Here is a 15,676-nt window from a genome sequence, read left to right as displayed (position 1 = left end):
AGGCAGACACACTGCCCACTAAACTATGGCTCAAAGGAAATGGATGGAAAGAGCCAAAAGGTTACGGTGTGTTGGCTGCTTCTCCCTGCATTTGACAAGGCAGGAAGACATGCACTCAGGAGAAATACTGGCTGGATTGCAAGCAAAAAATAAAAGGGAATAGAGAGAATCCAAAAAACAGGGCCCACCTGCTACACCCCCAGACATTAAGACTGAACAATTCTTTGGGCAACTAAGTTCATTAAGATTTCTCAGTTAAGGAGTTCCTGTTGTGGCACAGTGCAAACGAATCTGACTGGTAACCATGAGGTTATCGGGCTCAGTGCCTGGCTTCGCTCAGTGGGTGAAGGATCTGGCGTTGCCGTGAGCCATGGTGTAGGTCGCAAACAAGGCTCAGATCTGGTGTTGCTGGGGCTGTGGCATAGGCCGGTGGCTACAGCTCCAATTTGACCCCTAGCCTGGGAACCTCCATACGCCGTGGTGAGGACCTAAAAAGCAAAAAAAAAAAAAAAAAAAAAAAAAGAGTTTTTCAGCTAAGCAGGAGGACTCAGTCCCATAGCAAAGAGTAAATTGAGGATTCCCACCCAGGTGTACTGATTGAGATGGTCTCAAGAAAGCAAGCTGCCATCATGCCGAGAGACAGAAGGATGAAGAAAAATAAGAAAATCCATATATCTAGGAAAGAATTTTGGGAGAAGTTATGGACACAAGCAACTGTAAAAAGCAAGCTGATGAGAAGCCTGTTACGTTTTTGACAAAACTGTATTGCCAAAGAAACTATAATCCTGGACTTTTATAAAAAGCTTGTGTTTACGAAACAATCCTCAAGCCCCTTCAACCTGGCCCAGGAAGAAGCAAGCAAGGAGGGAACACTCAGATGTGTTCACTTCACATGTGTTCAGGTAAAGGATGCTAGACTAGGAAACAGCTTCCAGAGAATGGAGCCAGCAACCGTGGGAAGAGTGGACAAGGGTTCCTCCATGGGAGCAGAATCGGGGCTCATCAAGGGAGTTCTCACGGTGGGCCAGTGTCAGCTGTGTCTTCCATTCCTCCCTCTTGTGAGTGGAAGAGTTTACTGTGCTTCTGCTGTCTCTGCTCCACCACAGACCTGGATCTGTAGAAGGAGGGGGAAGATGGTACGTCATTTGGCTCATGAGCCATATCCAGACACGAAGGTTTAAATTCCAGGAATTTGAACTAGATGCATCAATTTAACTTCGGGGAGAAGTGAGGACAGTTAAAGTATGGGAAGAAGGGTGTGCACAGGCTTTTGGTTTCTAGGGACAGACTCTGGCAGCGACAACTAGCTGTCCACCAATCATGCTGCCCCTTCTCTCATGGAGCTTTCATTGGGAGGCTGCTGTCAAGACAGGGACTGCATTTCCCAGTCCCTCCCTTGCATTAGGTATGTCCCCACCTTTCCCAAAAGAATGTGCACCGAAGGGATTGCATCACTTTCAAGCCAGGGAGTTTTCACCTCCACTTTTCCCTTTCTGCCACTAGAAGCAGAAGACTCTGAGATCTTAGGCAGTGATAGAGTCTAAGGATGGAAAATATCTGAATCCTCGAACCACCGTTTGTAGAAACATCAGCTGCCAACCAGGAGCACCCAAAGTGGACAGTTACAGGAGGGAGGAAATAAACCTTTAATGTGTTAATAAACCTTTATTGCGTTAAGCTTTTGGAATCTCAACAGTTTATGTCAAGAGCTAGAGTTACCTAGCCAATGTATTAGCAGACTTTTTAAAGCAGTGTTCTCTAATGTCCGCGTTGATGGCACAGTTTCAAATGTTAGAATTCTTGCCAGTGCACGTGAAAGGACTACATTCCATGCAAATTGTCACACTAAGCACTTCAGCAGTGTCAAAGCCTAAGTGGATCAATTTACTTGCTCTTTTACATGTAAAGGAAGCGAAGCACTTGCATTTTGCAGGGAACACCTAATCGCCCTATGGCACAGATGTGTTGCGATGCTATCATTCTTGCAACATATTCTATCATCTTAACACTGGGTCACCCATCTCACTGAGCTCAACATGCCATCCCATTCCTAGCCACATCAGAATGGGTTATTACAAAGTTCATTTTATGCACTGCTCACTATTCCTGCTACTTGCCTCTAAAGGTTCATGAGTCCTTCTCTAAGGTACCAGGACATACTGGTTGAGGACCACTGGTTCAACGGTTGGAAATACTCCATCACAAAATGTTTTTAGCCTATGCATCCCTCATGAGTTACTCCAAGTCCAGACAAATGGGGTCTCAAGGAATAATTTCAGCTAGTGTAACTAGCTTTCATTCACCCAGGGAAGTGTTTCTGTGAAAGTCAAATTTGACTTTATGTTTCAAGGTCAAGAGGAGTTGAAAATTTTTTTTTTCTATTTCAGAGTGTTTGGTATTTTCAGGGGGGAGGGGGAGTTCACTGCCATGCTGACAGCTAATCTGAAATACTGTAGCCTATGCTGATACAAGTACAAAATCTACAAACATTTAAAGATGAATAAAAACTAATGAATGCAGAATTCCCTAGTGGCCCAACAGTTAGGGAAAGAGCATTGCCACAGCTATGGCTCTGGTTCAACCCTAGCCAGGGAACTTCTGCATGGTGTGGGCACAGCCAAAAAATAATAATAATAATAACTAAATGAATGTATAAATAACTAAATAGATACATGCTAAGAGTCAAACCATCCACACAATTCTTTCCATATTAACATGACCTCACTTTCCTAGGGAACTCTTGCTCAGGAAGACAAAAGTCGTTCAAACCAGGACCTTTCTGAAAGATGCAGCTCTTGAATAGAAAGCATCAAATGGCAGTTTATCCCCTAAGATGCTTTGAACCCATCTCTCAAACTCCTTGCCTTGGTATGTTCACCAATTCTAAACTATTAAATTATAATCATTACCTAGTCCTCACCAAGTGTCTGCATTGAGAGTTCCACCTTAGACTAGGCTTGAAATTCTCATTAAATATTCCACCTTTGTTCTTACCTCAGTTAGAGGCACCTAGACTCTGTCCAGCTGGTGCTCTCTTACCACTGTAAGCAGTAAACCCAGCTTTGCTTACCTACAGGTTTGTCACGGTGATATTTTGGGATCTAGCATTTGGCAACCCACCCATAGGTACATTCTGTTCCTGTTTCTGTAACTCATTCACTGGGTATCTCAGGGCAAGTATCTTAACCTCTCTGTTTGCTCACAATAAATCTGAAGATGCTAGATAAACACATCCCCTTAGTTATTTTAAACAAAGCTAAGCAGGATCTACTGCAGCCGGAGGCAGGGAAAAAAAAAGAAAGAAAACCATCAACAACACAGGCACTTGTATCATTGAGACCAATCACTAAATCCTTTGAGGATTCTTGTAAACATTGTTACAAAACAGACACATGCATTCACTCTGGGCAAGAAGGAACACAAAAGTCATTTCAACAGAGAAAGTCAAAATTGGGAAGAGGATTGGAAAAAAAGACAATAAAAACCCAAGAATTATATTAAGACATGAAATCTAGAATATCAGAGGTAGAGCAGAAAAAAATATTTCAACAGCTCTCTCTGTAAACTGAGCAATCATTTTTCTTCCCCATGGCCAACATGCTGAAGCTAATGGCAAACGCATTAATTTATCATGAGAGTTTAAAGATCTCTCTTGTCAGTAATGAAATAAACACGTGATAGGGTAGCCAGACAGTTATTGTTTATAGGAAGGTTATTATAATAATTAAGATTAATAGCAATTACTTGTTGTGTTTGTGGATTTTTTTTTCCTTGGGAAAGAACTGTAGCCATATTAAATAACTAATTAGCACTTTTCCGTGTCGGGCTACAAATGCATGGATTCACAAGGCTTCCCATAGTCCCCAGTGTGCCATAACCACGTAAATAAATAAGCAAGCACGGTATAAAAACCAGCTCACATTTTGAAAGGAAGCTTCAAAATTAAGCCCGTCACCGGATTGGTGACAGGGCCTAAAACGGAAACCAAGGCTTTCTCCAAGTCCCATGCGGAAGGAAGTCGTGGAGCCGCTGATGCCTGACAACATGTCGATGCCGCATCGCGCTGCCTTTTCGTGTGTTTCTGTGTAGGCACATAAATAAATATATATCTTGAGTGTTATATATTTTATATAATAACTTGAATAATTTTATCTTCATACCAAATGGGATTTCTTACTCTTCCGTCACTGCACCAGAAGAGAAATCTTAAGCCTTAGGTATTAAAGCCTTAAAGCTATTTTGATTGAACATTTTCCAGGGCAGCATGAAAATGGAAAGGAATGTTTCCTCATATTCGAATCTTTTTTTTTTTTTTTTAAGGGAAGGTGGGCCTTGCCACTTACATAGCTCCGAACTGAGGGAAGGAGGAGGGTCAAGGAAATCACATGCATACACACACACACACACACACACACAGGCACAGGCACACACGTGCTCACACACCAACACACAGAGTCATCAACGGCAAAAGTGCAGACACTTTCATTTCCCCCTGAACCTTCATTTTCAAACTGGCAGATTATACTCATCCCACAATAAGCATGTGTGTTTGTAGGGGGAGAAGGAGCGGGGGAAGGAAAGATGAGAAGAAAATGAGAGGTATTTATTGGGTCTGCTCAGAGAGAGGATCAGTGCTGGGGCTCTGGGCTCAGTTAAGACGACAAAGACTCAGCGACTGAGCTTCAGGAGCCCACACGGATTCCACTGCCAGGGAGTCGTCATCTTCCTAGTACAGCTCCTAGCACTTTGCAAGTTCTGCTCCCAGAAAGGGTCTAGGGAGGGGGCTGGTGTGAGAGGGCTGGCCCATGGACCACCTCCGCCCTCCTCCAGAGTGCCTTGCTCTGAACCCACTCTGCCCAGGCCCCCGAAACTATGCGTGTCACCAGAGCAGCAAACTCTCCCTTTGGCTTCCCTGAGCCCAGCTCCGAGAAATGGTCCCGAGTCCTTGGCCGCATCTACTAACCCCAAACTATCACATTTAGACTGGAGAAGCATCGAGGTCCCACTGTACAGCACGGGGAATTACATCCAGGGACAGAACATGATGGAAGATAATATATGAAAAGGAATGTATGTATATGTATGACTGGGTCACTTTGCTGTACAGCAGAAATTGGAATGATATTGTACATCAAGTATACTTTAATTAAAAAAATAAATTTTAATTTTTTTTTAAAGTCTGCTACATAGACAGAACAAAGTAGGGTCAATACAGAAGCAGAGGAAGGGAAACCTAAACCCTAGGTTCACCTGCCCAGGAATCAGCTCCCCTTGGCCAACTGCTCCTCAGGGGCAGGAACGCTGAGCTGTTCCAGCTCTCAAACTGCAAGTTGACACCCCTAAGTGCACAGCCCTGCCTTGGGCCCTGGCTTCCCAGCTCCTGGCCTGCCTTCTCTTATCCAGGGCCATCTTCCTTTGCACCCCCTTAGCCTTCTTGGTCCTTTCAACCCCAAGGATAAAGTAACCCTCACGGTGGAAGCCACCTCAGAGGGGTCCTAAGCTTTGAGAGTCTTGCCTCCTAGAATCAAGAAAGGCAGGAGGTATGACCTCCACTTGGGATAAGACTCACCCCTTCTCTTCAGGGTGTGGCCTTATCCCCTGCAGGGCCACACTGTCCCAACACCCACCCTGGAGATATGAGAGGGGCAGGGAAACAGAGTTCACTTCCAGGTCCCTACCCCTCAACTGGAACAAAGCACCGAAAGGCACTGGAGGTCACAGGAAGGTGCAGCTTCTTGGAGGAGCTGATGTTTGAACCTGTTTGGGGCCCAAAAAGGGTGTCTGCAGGCAGCAATACAAGGGAAGGATGGCGCATAAGAGAGAGAGGAAGACTAAGAACTGAGGGATGGTGGTAGAAATGCAGAAGATGCTACCAAGTCTAAGGGTCCAAAAAGAAAAGGGAAATTCATGCACACTGGATAGATCACAGGAGGAGCAAAGACAGAGCATCCTCTAAAACCAGAGCAGCTTTGTCATAAAGCTAACTACTGAGCCCTCCGGGTGGGGGGTGGTTCACAGGTGTAGATCCTGCACCCCTGTCAGCGAGGCTCCACAAGGGAATGGCCCAGGTAAATGCACAGCTGGGTACCAAGCAACGTCTGGGCAGGAGATGGGGCGCTGCATGTCAATAGCACACGGAGGGTCACTGTGCTGTGAGAATAGAAGGAGAATGTGCAGAGTAAGAACGCTATTAATCAGCGAAAAGAACCCTGGAGAACACTCATTTATACAGGGCAGGCTAAGCAGGTGAAGGACAGGAGTCTGAGTGATAGAGGAAGGAGGGAAGACAGCAGACAGAGGAGCTCGGAGGCTAAGGAAGCAGAAAGCTCAAGGCAAGAATCTCCCGCAGCAGAACTGGTTCCAGCGCCCCCCTCCGCCCACACCCCAATCCACTGTCGTATTAATCCTCAGGGAGTGCAGCTGTGACCATGACGTTTGCTTACTCAGAATGTCCCCCCAAACACCACTCCTTCCCCAGGTATTAAGGTTCTCCATGAACTGGTCCTTGCAAAACTCCTCCCCCTCATCCGGGAATTGCCCCCATCGAGATACCCCCGATGGAGTTAATCACTTCCTCACTATTTATTTCCCCTACTTTTTCTGCACCATTTCTTTATTCACGCTGTTCCACCTTCTGGGAGGCCTTTCCTGCCTAGACCATCTCGTCTGCCAGAGAAGTTAGTAAACATGCTCCCTAAGTCTGTCCTATGACCCCATCGACAAGAAGCCACCCTGAGGCTAAGGCGTGTGTGCGTTAAGCCAGGCTGCGGACAGGCAGAGCCCGACAGACCGCTCTTTTCCTCTCACCACTGTGGGTAGATCTTGGCCAGCTGATGGTCAGTAGCCACAATGTGCAATAACACGCCCACCTGGACACACAGAAATGCACGGATGTGAGCTCACGCCCCACAACCATGGGAACCTGTGTGTTTCTCCAGCCCCAGAACAATGGCCCCCCGGCAGCTAATAAAAATCCTGCTGGCCTCTCTCTGGGTTTTCATTGTCTCTCCGGGTAGAAGAAGCCTATTTGGCATTTGCGGTAGCTGGCTCCTGGCTCCCCCGGCTGCCGCCGGGAGAAATCGGAGCACTCCTACAGAGTGCTTGGAGATCTCCCAAGGTGAAGCCCAGCATCCCAAGTAATAAAAAGCAAGAGTGACGGTGTTGCTCTCAGCTCTGGCGCAGCCCGGGAATCCTTATCAAACAAACACCAGCGCGGGAGGAGAGGTCACCGTGGATGTTCCAGTGCTAACATTCAAACGTTAATAACTTTACCACGTAGATTAATTTTAAATGTCAGACCACGTTGCTGTGTAAAGCGAAGGAGATGGGAAAACCATACATTTTCAGGCTTCCTGATGCCACCAGCGCATTTCGTGTTTGAACACTAGTGGGGTGGGCAGGATCAGAGGAGAAGAGGGCGTTTCTTTAACAGTCGCTGCCCCTGCAATGCAAACATGACGAATAAATGGCATCGGAACGCATCCACGGCCTAGTTTCTCAACCAGGAAAATGGCCGAAGTGACAGTAATGAGATTTCACACAGAACCACAAGGCTGTGCGAGGGCTGAGATGCAGCCCAGGATGCCAGGTTCCAAGCCCAAACAAATGTGTGTAACTCGGTTAACAGCCCCTGGAAAATAGCATTTGTAATGGAAACAGTGGTGATGCAGGGCTGCCGATCCGCCCTGGGGCAGGAATCAGAGCTGGGTCCCAGGGCTGCTGGCGGGAGGAAAATCAGGGGGCAGCCCCAGCCCAGGAAAAAGCTTGAAAGGAAAAGGGATGCAAGGCAGAGACTGCAGGAGGAGCATGAAGGAAGGAACAGATGCTGCACACAAAACCCACCCAGGGCTGCCAGGATTGCAATTAAAAATTCACATATTTTGGACTGAAATTCTCATATTTTAGGAGAACTTGGGCAAAAATCCTCCTCCCACCAATATTAGCAATGCAAAACCGGCAGTCAAGACAGACTCAAATTATCATCCATTTTGCAAAAAGGATGAAAATTGTATAGCGCGGAGTCCAAAATTCCTCAGTGAAAACAATCATTAGAGTGCACCTGGCAGCCCTCAGTCCCACCCCTCAGGCTCCAGGACGGGGACAAAGTGCCTGCCCTCTCCCCTGCAGAGCCCTGGGCTCCAGATCTGGGACCAGCACGGTGGCCACCCGTCACCAAGGGATCTCAGGATTCTCTTACAATTTGAGAGGCCACCCTTATTGGGATAAACATGCATGCTGAATTCAAGAGGCACTAACACTACAGCAGGATAAAGTGCAAGGGCAAACACAAGGTGTGCCAGAAACTCCCACACAAACATGGTCCTAGGCCTGAGGCACCTGGATTGGGCTTCTAGTGTTCAAGCCAACAAATGGGGTGGGAGAGAAGGAAAGAGGGGGTCAGGATGGAAAACCGTAGGCTCCCAAAAGCCAAAGTCAAGCAAAATCCTCAATGAGCAGGGTCCCGCACAGAGCTGAGCTAGGTCTCTGGCTAAAACCTTTGAGGCTGTAAAGCAGCAGTTGCTAGTGGGGAGCGGGGGAAGGGCAGTATATGGGAGGGGGGAGTGGGTTCAAGACAGGCTCAAGGTTGTACTGTTCAAGCACAATATTTTGTAGTAACTGTAAGTGGAAAGGAACCTTTAAAAATCACATTAACAATTTTAAAAACAAAAATAAAAATGGAATACATAAAACTACCAGAGAAAACAAAATAAAACTGTTAAGGGTCTACCTACAAAACAAATCTTAACGATATCTCCCACCTTCTTCCCCAGGCTCACTCTCCCTACTGGAGACGTCTTCTGCCTCCGGTGGTGTCGCATAAATAGCCCTCTCACTGTGTCAAGTGGCCACAACTGCAAAGGGATCAATTCTCAGCTCCAGGGAGGCTCTCTAGGGCTGATCCAAAGCGGCAGCCCTCCACTGGGCAGGCTAGAGCACAAAAGGTGAAAAGGTAAGAGGCATGCTGGGGGCGGGGGGGAGGGGGGCAGCCTTACCAAATAATACAAATATGTTCATACATATGAACATATGTATTAGAGGGCTACAAATACAAGTATAATATAAAGGTAAACAGATTCTGAATTCCAGAAGCACAGTGTACGGGCTAGCTGGAGTCTCCACCCGAGACGGGCTGGACCTTTGCAATGTTCGTGGACCTTGCTGCTGCAAAGCATCAAGATCGGCAGCAAGTGCAGCCTCTCTTGGCAGGTTATCAGGTCTCCTCAGGATGGCTGAAGACTCAGGAGAGTGGAGGGCTTCAGAGTGCTGGCTCTAAACTCATACATCTTAGGTCCTTATGCAGCCCATGGTTTCCCAGCAGTAACAACTCAGGCAAGTCACTTAATCTTTCTGAACCTCAGTTTCCTCACCTTGGTATAATAATAGTATGTACTCCATAGGTTTGTTGGGAGATTTCAATGACATCTCATATAATCCACTTAGCCCACTGCCCCATGACTCAATAAGTGTTTATTGTTTTTAGAATGAGGATACCAAGGAGCAGTAAAATTCTACCCAAGGTCACACAGTGAGCTGGTGGCAGAGCGAGAACCATGCTCTGGCCTCCTGATACCCCATCCTGGTCCCTCCCCATCTCAGGCTCCTTTCCTTTGCTGCAGAATCTGTGGCACAAACATTACATCAAGAGCCAGAAGATAATCAACCTAATTGGGCCATTAGGACCAGTCACTTCCCTCTATATCGAGCCTTTGGGGGATGTTATGGGTGATCAATATAATAAATAATGTTGCATAGTCTGGGGCACTTCTCCAGGGAGCATCTTGGAAACCAAGAGGAGAAAGAGACTTAGTTCATAAAGAGAGATTCCGAGAGAAAGAAAGCAGGATCTCTGAGTATCACTGAGCTTCTCACTGTTCTGTGCCAGATACAAGGGGGCGGCAGAGAACGCCAAAGATGGGCAGGTAACCAGGTGCTTCAGGGTTTTGTTACCCAAGGTATATCTCCCGGTCATGTCACCAATGGCCAGACATGGTTCACAGATAACAGTGGTAAGGCTTTGCTGATCTTGGCCATAAGCAAAAGCTTTCTTCTCTCTCAGCAGAACCTTAAATGCCTGAGAAAACCTCCCAGAGTCCAGGCACACCTTCAGTGGTAGCCCTCAACCCCAAGGGCATTCACCAGCTCACCAACCGTCAGAATCATGCAGAAACATCTGTCCCGGATAAATGTTTCTCTGGTTCCCTAGAATAGCTCTGAGTTCAAAGAGCACAGTTTAGACTTACAGAACCAGTGTGGAAAGAGAAAAGTGTCCTTGGGGAATCTGAGCAAGTCAAGGAGCTGACTAATGTACAAGGAAATCAGAAGTATCTACACATTACCTTGGATTTCACTGCAAGGCATGGCCATGACCTAAAGGCATGTAACGGAGGTGTGAGGAAATCCACAGATAAACCCCAGTGGACATGCAGCGCAGGTGATCCTGGGAGTGACAGGGCTGAGTAAGAAACCTCTGAGAGCTTGATGTTAGTGAAGATATTCAATGGTGTACACAATAATTGCTACAGTGACCATGCCTGCCAAAGGAGGAAGGAATATTTTACAGGCCTGAACTTCCATCAGTGGCTTACTCTTGTGTGGACATTTATCCAGTGAACACAGAGCCTTTAGGGGTGAAGTGTTGCAATATGAAGCCAACAGGCGAAGAAGTTGTCATCCAGTTCCGAAGAAGGCAGATCACAGCCTCAGGTGGAGGGGACTCAGGGGCTGTGCAGCTCCTCAGCAATGTAAGGACCAAGATTTAGTCCATTAAAAACCTCTGAGCAAGTGCAAACGCAGGAACAGAGAGTTTTCTCCAGGTCAAACTCTAAAATCCAGAGCCGACCAGATGACAAGGGCACAAGACACCCAGGAGAAATGAAGACTCAACTGAACCAGAGCAGAGATTATTATCTAAATGAGAAGAAATTACAAATTCGTAACAGAACCCAATACGATATTATTTGTTGTACTAAGAATGGTTGTATTCCCTGTCGGGTCAGCATTTCTGAATCTTTCTCATTACATCTTTCTCCACTCATCTCTATTAACCTCTTCGTTGAGACGACTCCTCCACACACTGCTGTTGACAAACATGGGGTTTGAGTGAGCCCTGACATCACTTCAGGACATTGTTCCCAGACCCAGCAGAGCCAGGGATGGGGCCTCCTGAGAGAAGCCACTTTAGCACGGTGGCTTTCTGTCTGAGAGCTCTCCATCACCCACTCACTGGGAGCCTGCTCACACAAGCGTGAGCGTGCCGACTGCGCTGATAACCACAGACAGCATCCCTCCCCCACGTCTCCCCTCCGCCCCCTGCCCCTCCATAGAGCCCCTTCCACCCCCACTGCTTGTCTCTGAAATCGCCACGTGGCCATACCTGCTGGAGTAAACGTGTCGGCCCCCTGGGGATCAGATGAAGCCAGGGAGCCAGGAACAAGAGGCGAAACTTAAAGCACTGGATTTCCTTTGTTATAACCCAGACTATAAAAAGATTCATTCCTCTGAAATATCATCTCCAATAGCATCAGGCAGGGAAGGTCGAGGGCAGTTTGGAGTCTGTGTCTGAGACGGTGTCCGTGTGTGTCTGCATTTGAGGCTTTGTTCCTGCTGTTCTTCCAGGACGGTGGGACCTGTCTGCGCGCACCTTATCCAAGTTCCAACCCCCACGCTGGACCTTGCCTGTGCCTCTGAGCCAGAATCTCCAAGACTGACCGTATCTGTGATCTTTCTTGTCACTTTCCAGATCCAGAGTTATGTCTGGGCATAATTATCATCTGTTTCTAGAATTGGGATTGTTTTGATTATACCTGTAGCCATTTTGGCTGTAACTGTCTTGGTAAATGTTTCCTGCCATTGCGATTACACTTGACTATGGGGGTGATACTCAGAATATTTAAGGACTCGTCCAACACCAACCAGTCAGAACCAATGCCTGGCGTGAACAACTGGTATAGCCATGCCGAGGCGTTTCAGCAGGTCCATACACAATTTATTGAGGAGTCTCAGTTCAGTGATGAATGATCACAAAAGTGCTCCGCTTTCTCCATGGCTGCCTTCAGTCATGCTCTGTCAAAACCCTTCCCTGTCACCTAATGACATCCTGAGTGGAACCCGGTGCCCCCCAGTCAGTCTCAGTTATTGGAAGTCTGGTCCAGCCCACAGAGTACATTTGATTCAAACCTGGAGCAGACAGGCTGCGGGACTAGAAGAGAAGGGCCTCTCCCTCCCTCCCTTCTCTTCTCTCATCTCTTGTCGGGAGGGCAGATGGGAAAGACGGCTGGGGTCCTCTCACAGGACTGGTCAGCTGTGGCGGTGGAGGCAGGGGTCCCTGATTTTGCTCTGGCTCCATCTGGTTTCATTAGTCGCTGGTAGTGGCTGGAACATGTGTTGGGTAGGTTTGCCTGCAGCTTCCTTGGGTGTGTGACCAGTGTCAGCACAGCTCTCTCTGTCACCAAGGACAGGTCCCTTTGGCCCCAGCAGGAGTCCATAGCCCAACGCTCCTCCAAGGGCTTCAGGGAAGGCCGTCCCATGGCTCCTGCACCCCAGTCTCCATGCTCCTTCTCAGGGAGCCACAGGAGCCATTGAGGTCTTCTTTCCTGGCCTCAAAAGACCCAAAAGCCACCGCCCCAGTCTGATCCTCACCCTCAAAGGCATTCGCCCAAGGTCCCTTCTTTGAACACACTGATTTCAAAAACCTCCAGTGGACAAGCAGGCATAAGCCCCTATGGTCAGGTAGACCCTGACACTCAAAGGGTCACATTCTCCCAAGACCCCTCTTACTTCCTCTGCAGCCTCCACCCCTGATGACCAGGACGCCAGTGTCTCTAGCCACCCCATGGAGAAGTCTCACATGGTTCTGGGGGAGGGAGTGGACAGCAGAAGGGAAGCCTTCTTGCCACACACTCTGCACTGCGGTCAGCTGGAGCAAGGGCTCCTCTCTCCCTCCCCATCTTCTCTCATGGAAAAGGAAGCCATGGGCAGAGGGTCAGGCAAGAGTGCTGACAGCCAGGACCAGGGTCTGCGGCAGATGTCTGGCCCCTGCCGTTGGCAAACTCCGCCTTTACAGTGCAGGGCACCCAGACCTCTTCCTCAACTGTGGACTGAGCTGGCAATTCAGGGGCAACAGGGAAAACTCCGATCCCCATCCACTTCCCGTGGCGGCCTCTGTTCCTCTGTCTGGACCGCTTCTGAGAGTTGCGTCTGCTACTTGTTGCTGGTTCCAGCTCCACCTATGATCGCAAATCTGGATTCTGTCTCAGTCCTCACGCCACATGTTGATGAGCATGTCTGTCTGTCTGTCTGTTTATGAATGAGGGGCTCTCTTCACACCTGCAACCATGGCTCAGGACCCACCCTCAAGAATCCTTGACCATGTCTCTGAGACAGCATTTCTGTGCCCGGGTCTGCACTGAGCCTGACTGGGGGACTCCGTCTCTGCAGCACCTTTTTGGGTCTGTGACTCAGTATCTGAGTCTATGTTTTGTGCTTCACAGACAGTGTCCCTGTGTCTAGGCTCAAACAGCTCTGACTCTCAGCTGTTGTCTTTGCCATGTTGGCTGTCTGTGCTGTGGCAGTGGCCAGCGTGTGAGGCTGACAGGTTTTCTAGAGGGAAGAACAGTGTGGGAGATTACACATGTGAGTATCTGTGCAAGGCCAACTCCATTTCCCCACAGTTTAGGTTCCAAGGCATTTCTCTGTCCTGCCACTTTTTTTTAAATTGTTATTTCCCCAATACAATTTTTTTTCTACTATACAGCATGGTGCCCCAGTTACACATACATGCATACATTCTATTTTCTCACATTATCATGCTCCACTATAAAGGACTAAACAGAGTTCCCAGTGCTACACAGCAGGATCTCATTATTAATCCATTCCAAAGGCAATAATTTGGAATCTTTTAAACTCCAAGCTCCCAATCCACCCCCACTCCCTCCCCCTCCCCCTGGGAACCACAAGTCTATTCTCCAAGTCCATGATTTTCTTTTCTGTGGAAAGGTTCATTTGTGCTGGATATTAGATTCCAGTTATAAGTGATATCATATGGTATTTGTCTTTGTCTTTCTGACTCATTTCACTCAGTATGAGAGTCTCTAGTTCCATCCATGTTGCAGCAAATGGCATTATGTCATTCTTTTTTATGGCTGAGTAGTATTCCGTTGTGTATACATGCCACATCTTCGTACTCCAATCATCTGTCGATGGACATTTGGATTGTTTCCATGTCTTGGCTATTGTGAATAGTGCTGCAATGAACATGCAGGTGCATGTGTCTTTTTTAAGGAAAGTTTTGTCCAGATATATGCCCAAGAGTGGGATTGCTGGGTCATATGATAGTTCTATGTATGGCTTTCTAAGGTACCTCCATACTGTTCTCCATAGCGGTTGTACCAGCTTACATTCCCACCAACAGTGTAGGAGGGTTCCCTTTTCTCCACACCCTCTCCAGCATTTGTTATTTGTGGACTTATTAATGATGGCCATTCTGACTGGTGTGAGATGGTATCTCATGGTAGTTTTTATTTGCATTTCTCTAATAATCAGTGATGTTGAGCATTCTTTCCCATGTGGCTCATAGCATAACTACTTGGCATTGCCTCAGCCACCTTTTCAATCTCTACTCCCCCCTCCACCATCTCCCCTACCCACCGGCCAAATCAAAACTGGACACACTGGTTAGACACTAAGATCAGAATAAGGTCTTGGTCCTTTGCCAGCCCCAGGTAATTTTCAAAGGCCTCTTGGATTGCCCATCACCAACCCACAGATGGCCCTCTCCCCACCTACCTCTGGAAGAAGGAGCGGTCCAAGAGAAACACTGGCTTAAAACTTGGTGAGTTCCCATCATGGCACAGTGGTTAATGAATCCAACTAGGAACCATGAGGTTGTGGGTTCGATCCCTGGCCTTGCTCAGTGGGTTAAGCATCCGGCATTTCCGTGAGCTGTGGTGTAGGTTGCAGACACGGCTCAGATCCCGCGTTGCTGTGGCTCTGGGGTAGGCCGGTGCTATGGCTCCAATTAGACCCCTAGCCTGGGAATCTCCATATGCCACGGAAGCGGCATTAGAAAAGGCAAAAAGACAAAAAAAAAAAAAAAAGTTATTTCAGCTAATAAAAAAAATGAAGAAGGAAAAATAAAAAAATTATTAAAAAAAAAAAAAAACAAACTTGGTTTGGTTTCATACTAACCTCCCTGAGCCACAGAGCCTGGTGGGTTGTTGTGAGGCCTGGGGAAGATAGGTAGTAAAGCAGACAGCCCAGTGCTGATGTACGAGTGCTGGAAAAGTCCGAATTCCTGCACTCCACAGGGCTGCCTCTGGGAGAGACGGAGTTTAGGGGAATCTATCTGCTTTATCCTGATGGATGCTGCCCCATAACCCAGGTGAGCAGAGGTGCTTCTGACAGCACAGGTATTTCTACACATGAAACATCATCATATATCATGGCATTCAAGGGCCCCACAATCTAGCCTATATTGTCTTTTTTTTTTTTTTTTTTTTTTTTTTTTTGTCTTCCTAAGTTCCCATCTGCTCTGGAAAAAAAAAGGAAAAAAAAAAAAAGCTCAGGCTATAGCTAGGCAATCTTTTTCTATTACTGAAGAGATTAGGCATATGATTCATGGATCCTCTCAATCATTTCAGCCAAAGCCAGGAATAGAGGTGGGATTAACTAGGAAAGC

General features: G+C 47.3%; 1 protein-coding gene across 4 annotated transcripts in view; it reads right to left on the bottom strand.

The window, feature by feature from the left end:
* LOC102165540 (uncharacterized) overlaps positions 1-15,676 on the bottom strand; it is a 1,338,477-nt gene that overhangs the window by 1,263,883 nt on the left and 58,918 nt on the right. For 2 of the 4 annotated variants that reach the window (XM_085019942.1, XM_085019941.1), the window contains exon 3: positions 1,019-1,114. The exons of 1 other annotated variant lie outside the window; for it this stretch is intronic. In XM_085019942.1, the coding sequence (XP_084876068.1) occupies positions 1,019-1,114 (96 nt within the window). Of the gene's footprint in view, positions 1-977; positions 1,115-15,676 lie in introns of those variants that run through there. One more of the 4 variants, XR_014842476.1, reaches the window with a different exon arrangement.

This window comes from Sus scrofa, chromosome 3, assembly GCF_054392235.1.
Source record: "Sus scrofa isolate SSC_HxYL_T2T_F1_AM1 chromosome 3, Sscrofa_HxYL_maternal_Yorkshire_Landrace_v2.0, whole genome shotgun sequence".
Lineage (NCBI taxonomy): Eukaryota > Metazoa > Chordata > Mammalia > Artiodactyla > Suidae > Sus > Sus scrofa.
The sequence above is the reverse complement of the archived record's forward strand: the minus strand, read 5'-3'. Positions and strand labels throughout refer to the sequence as shown.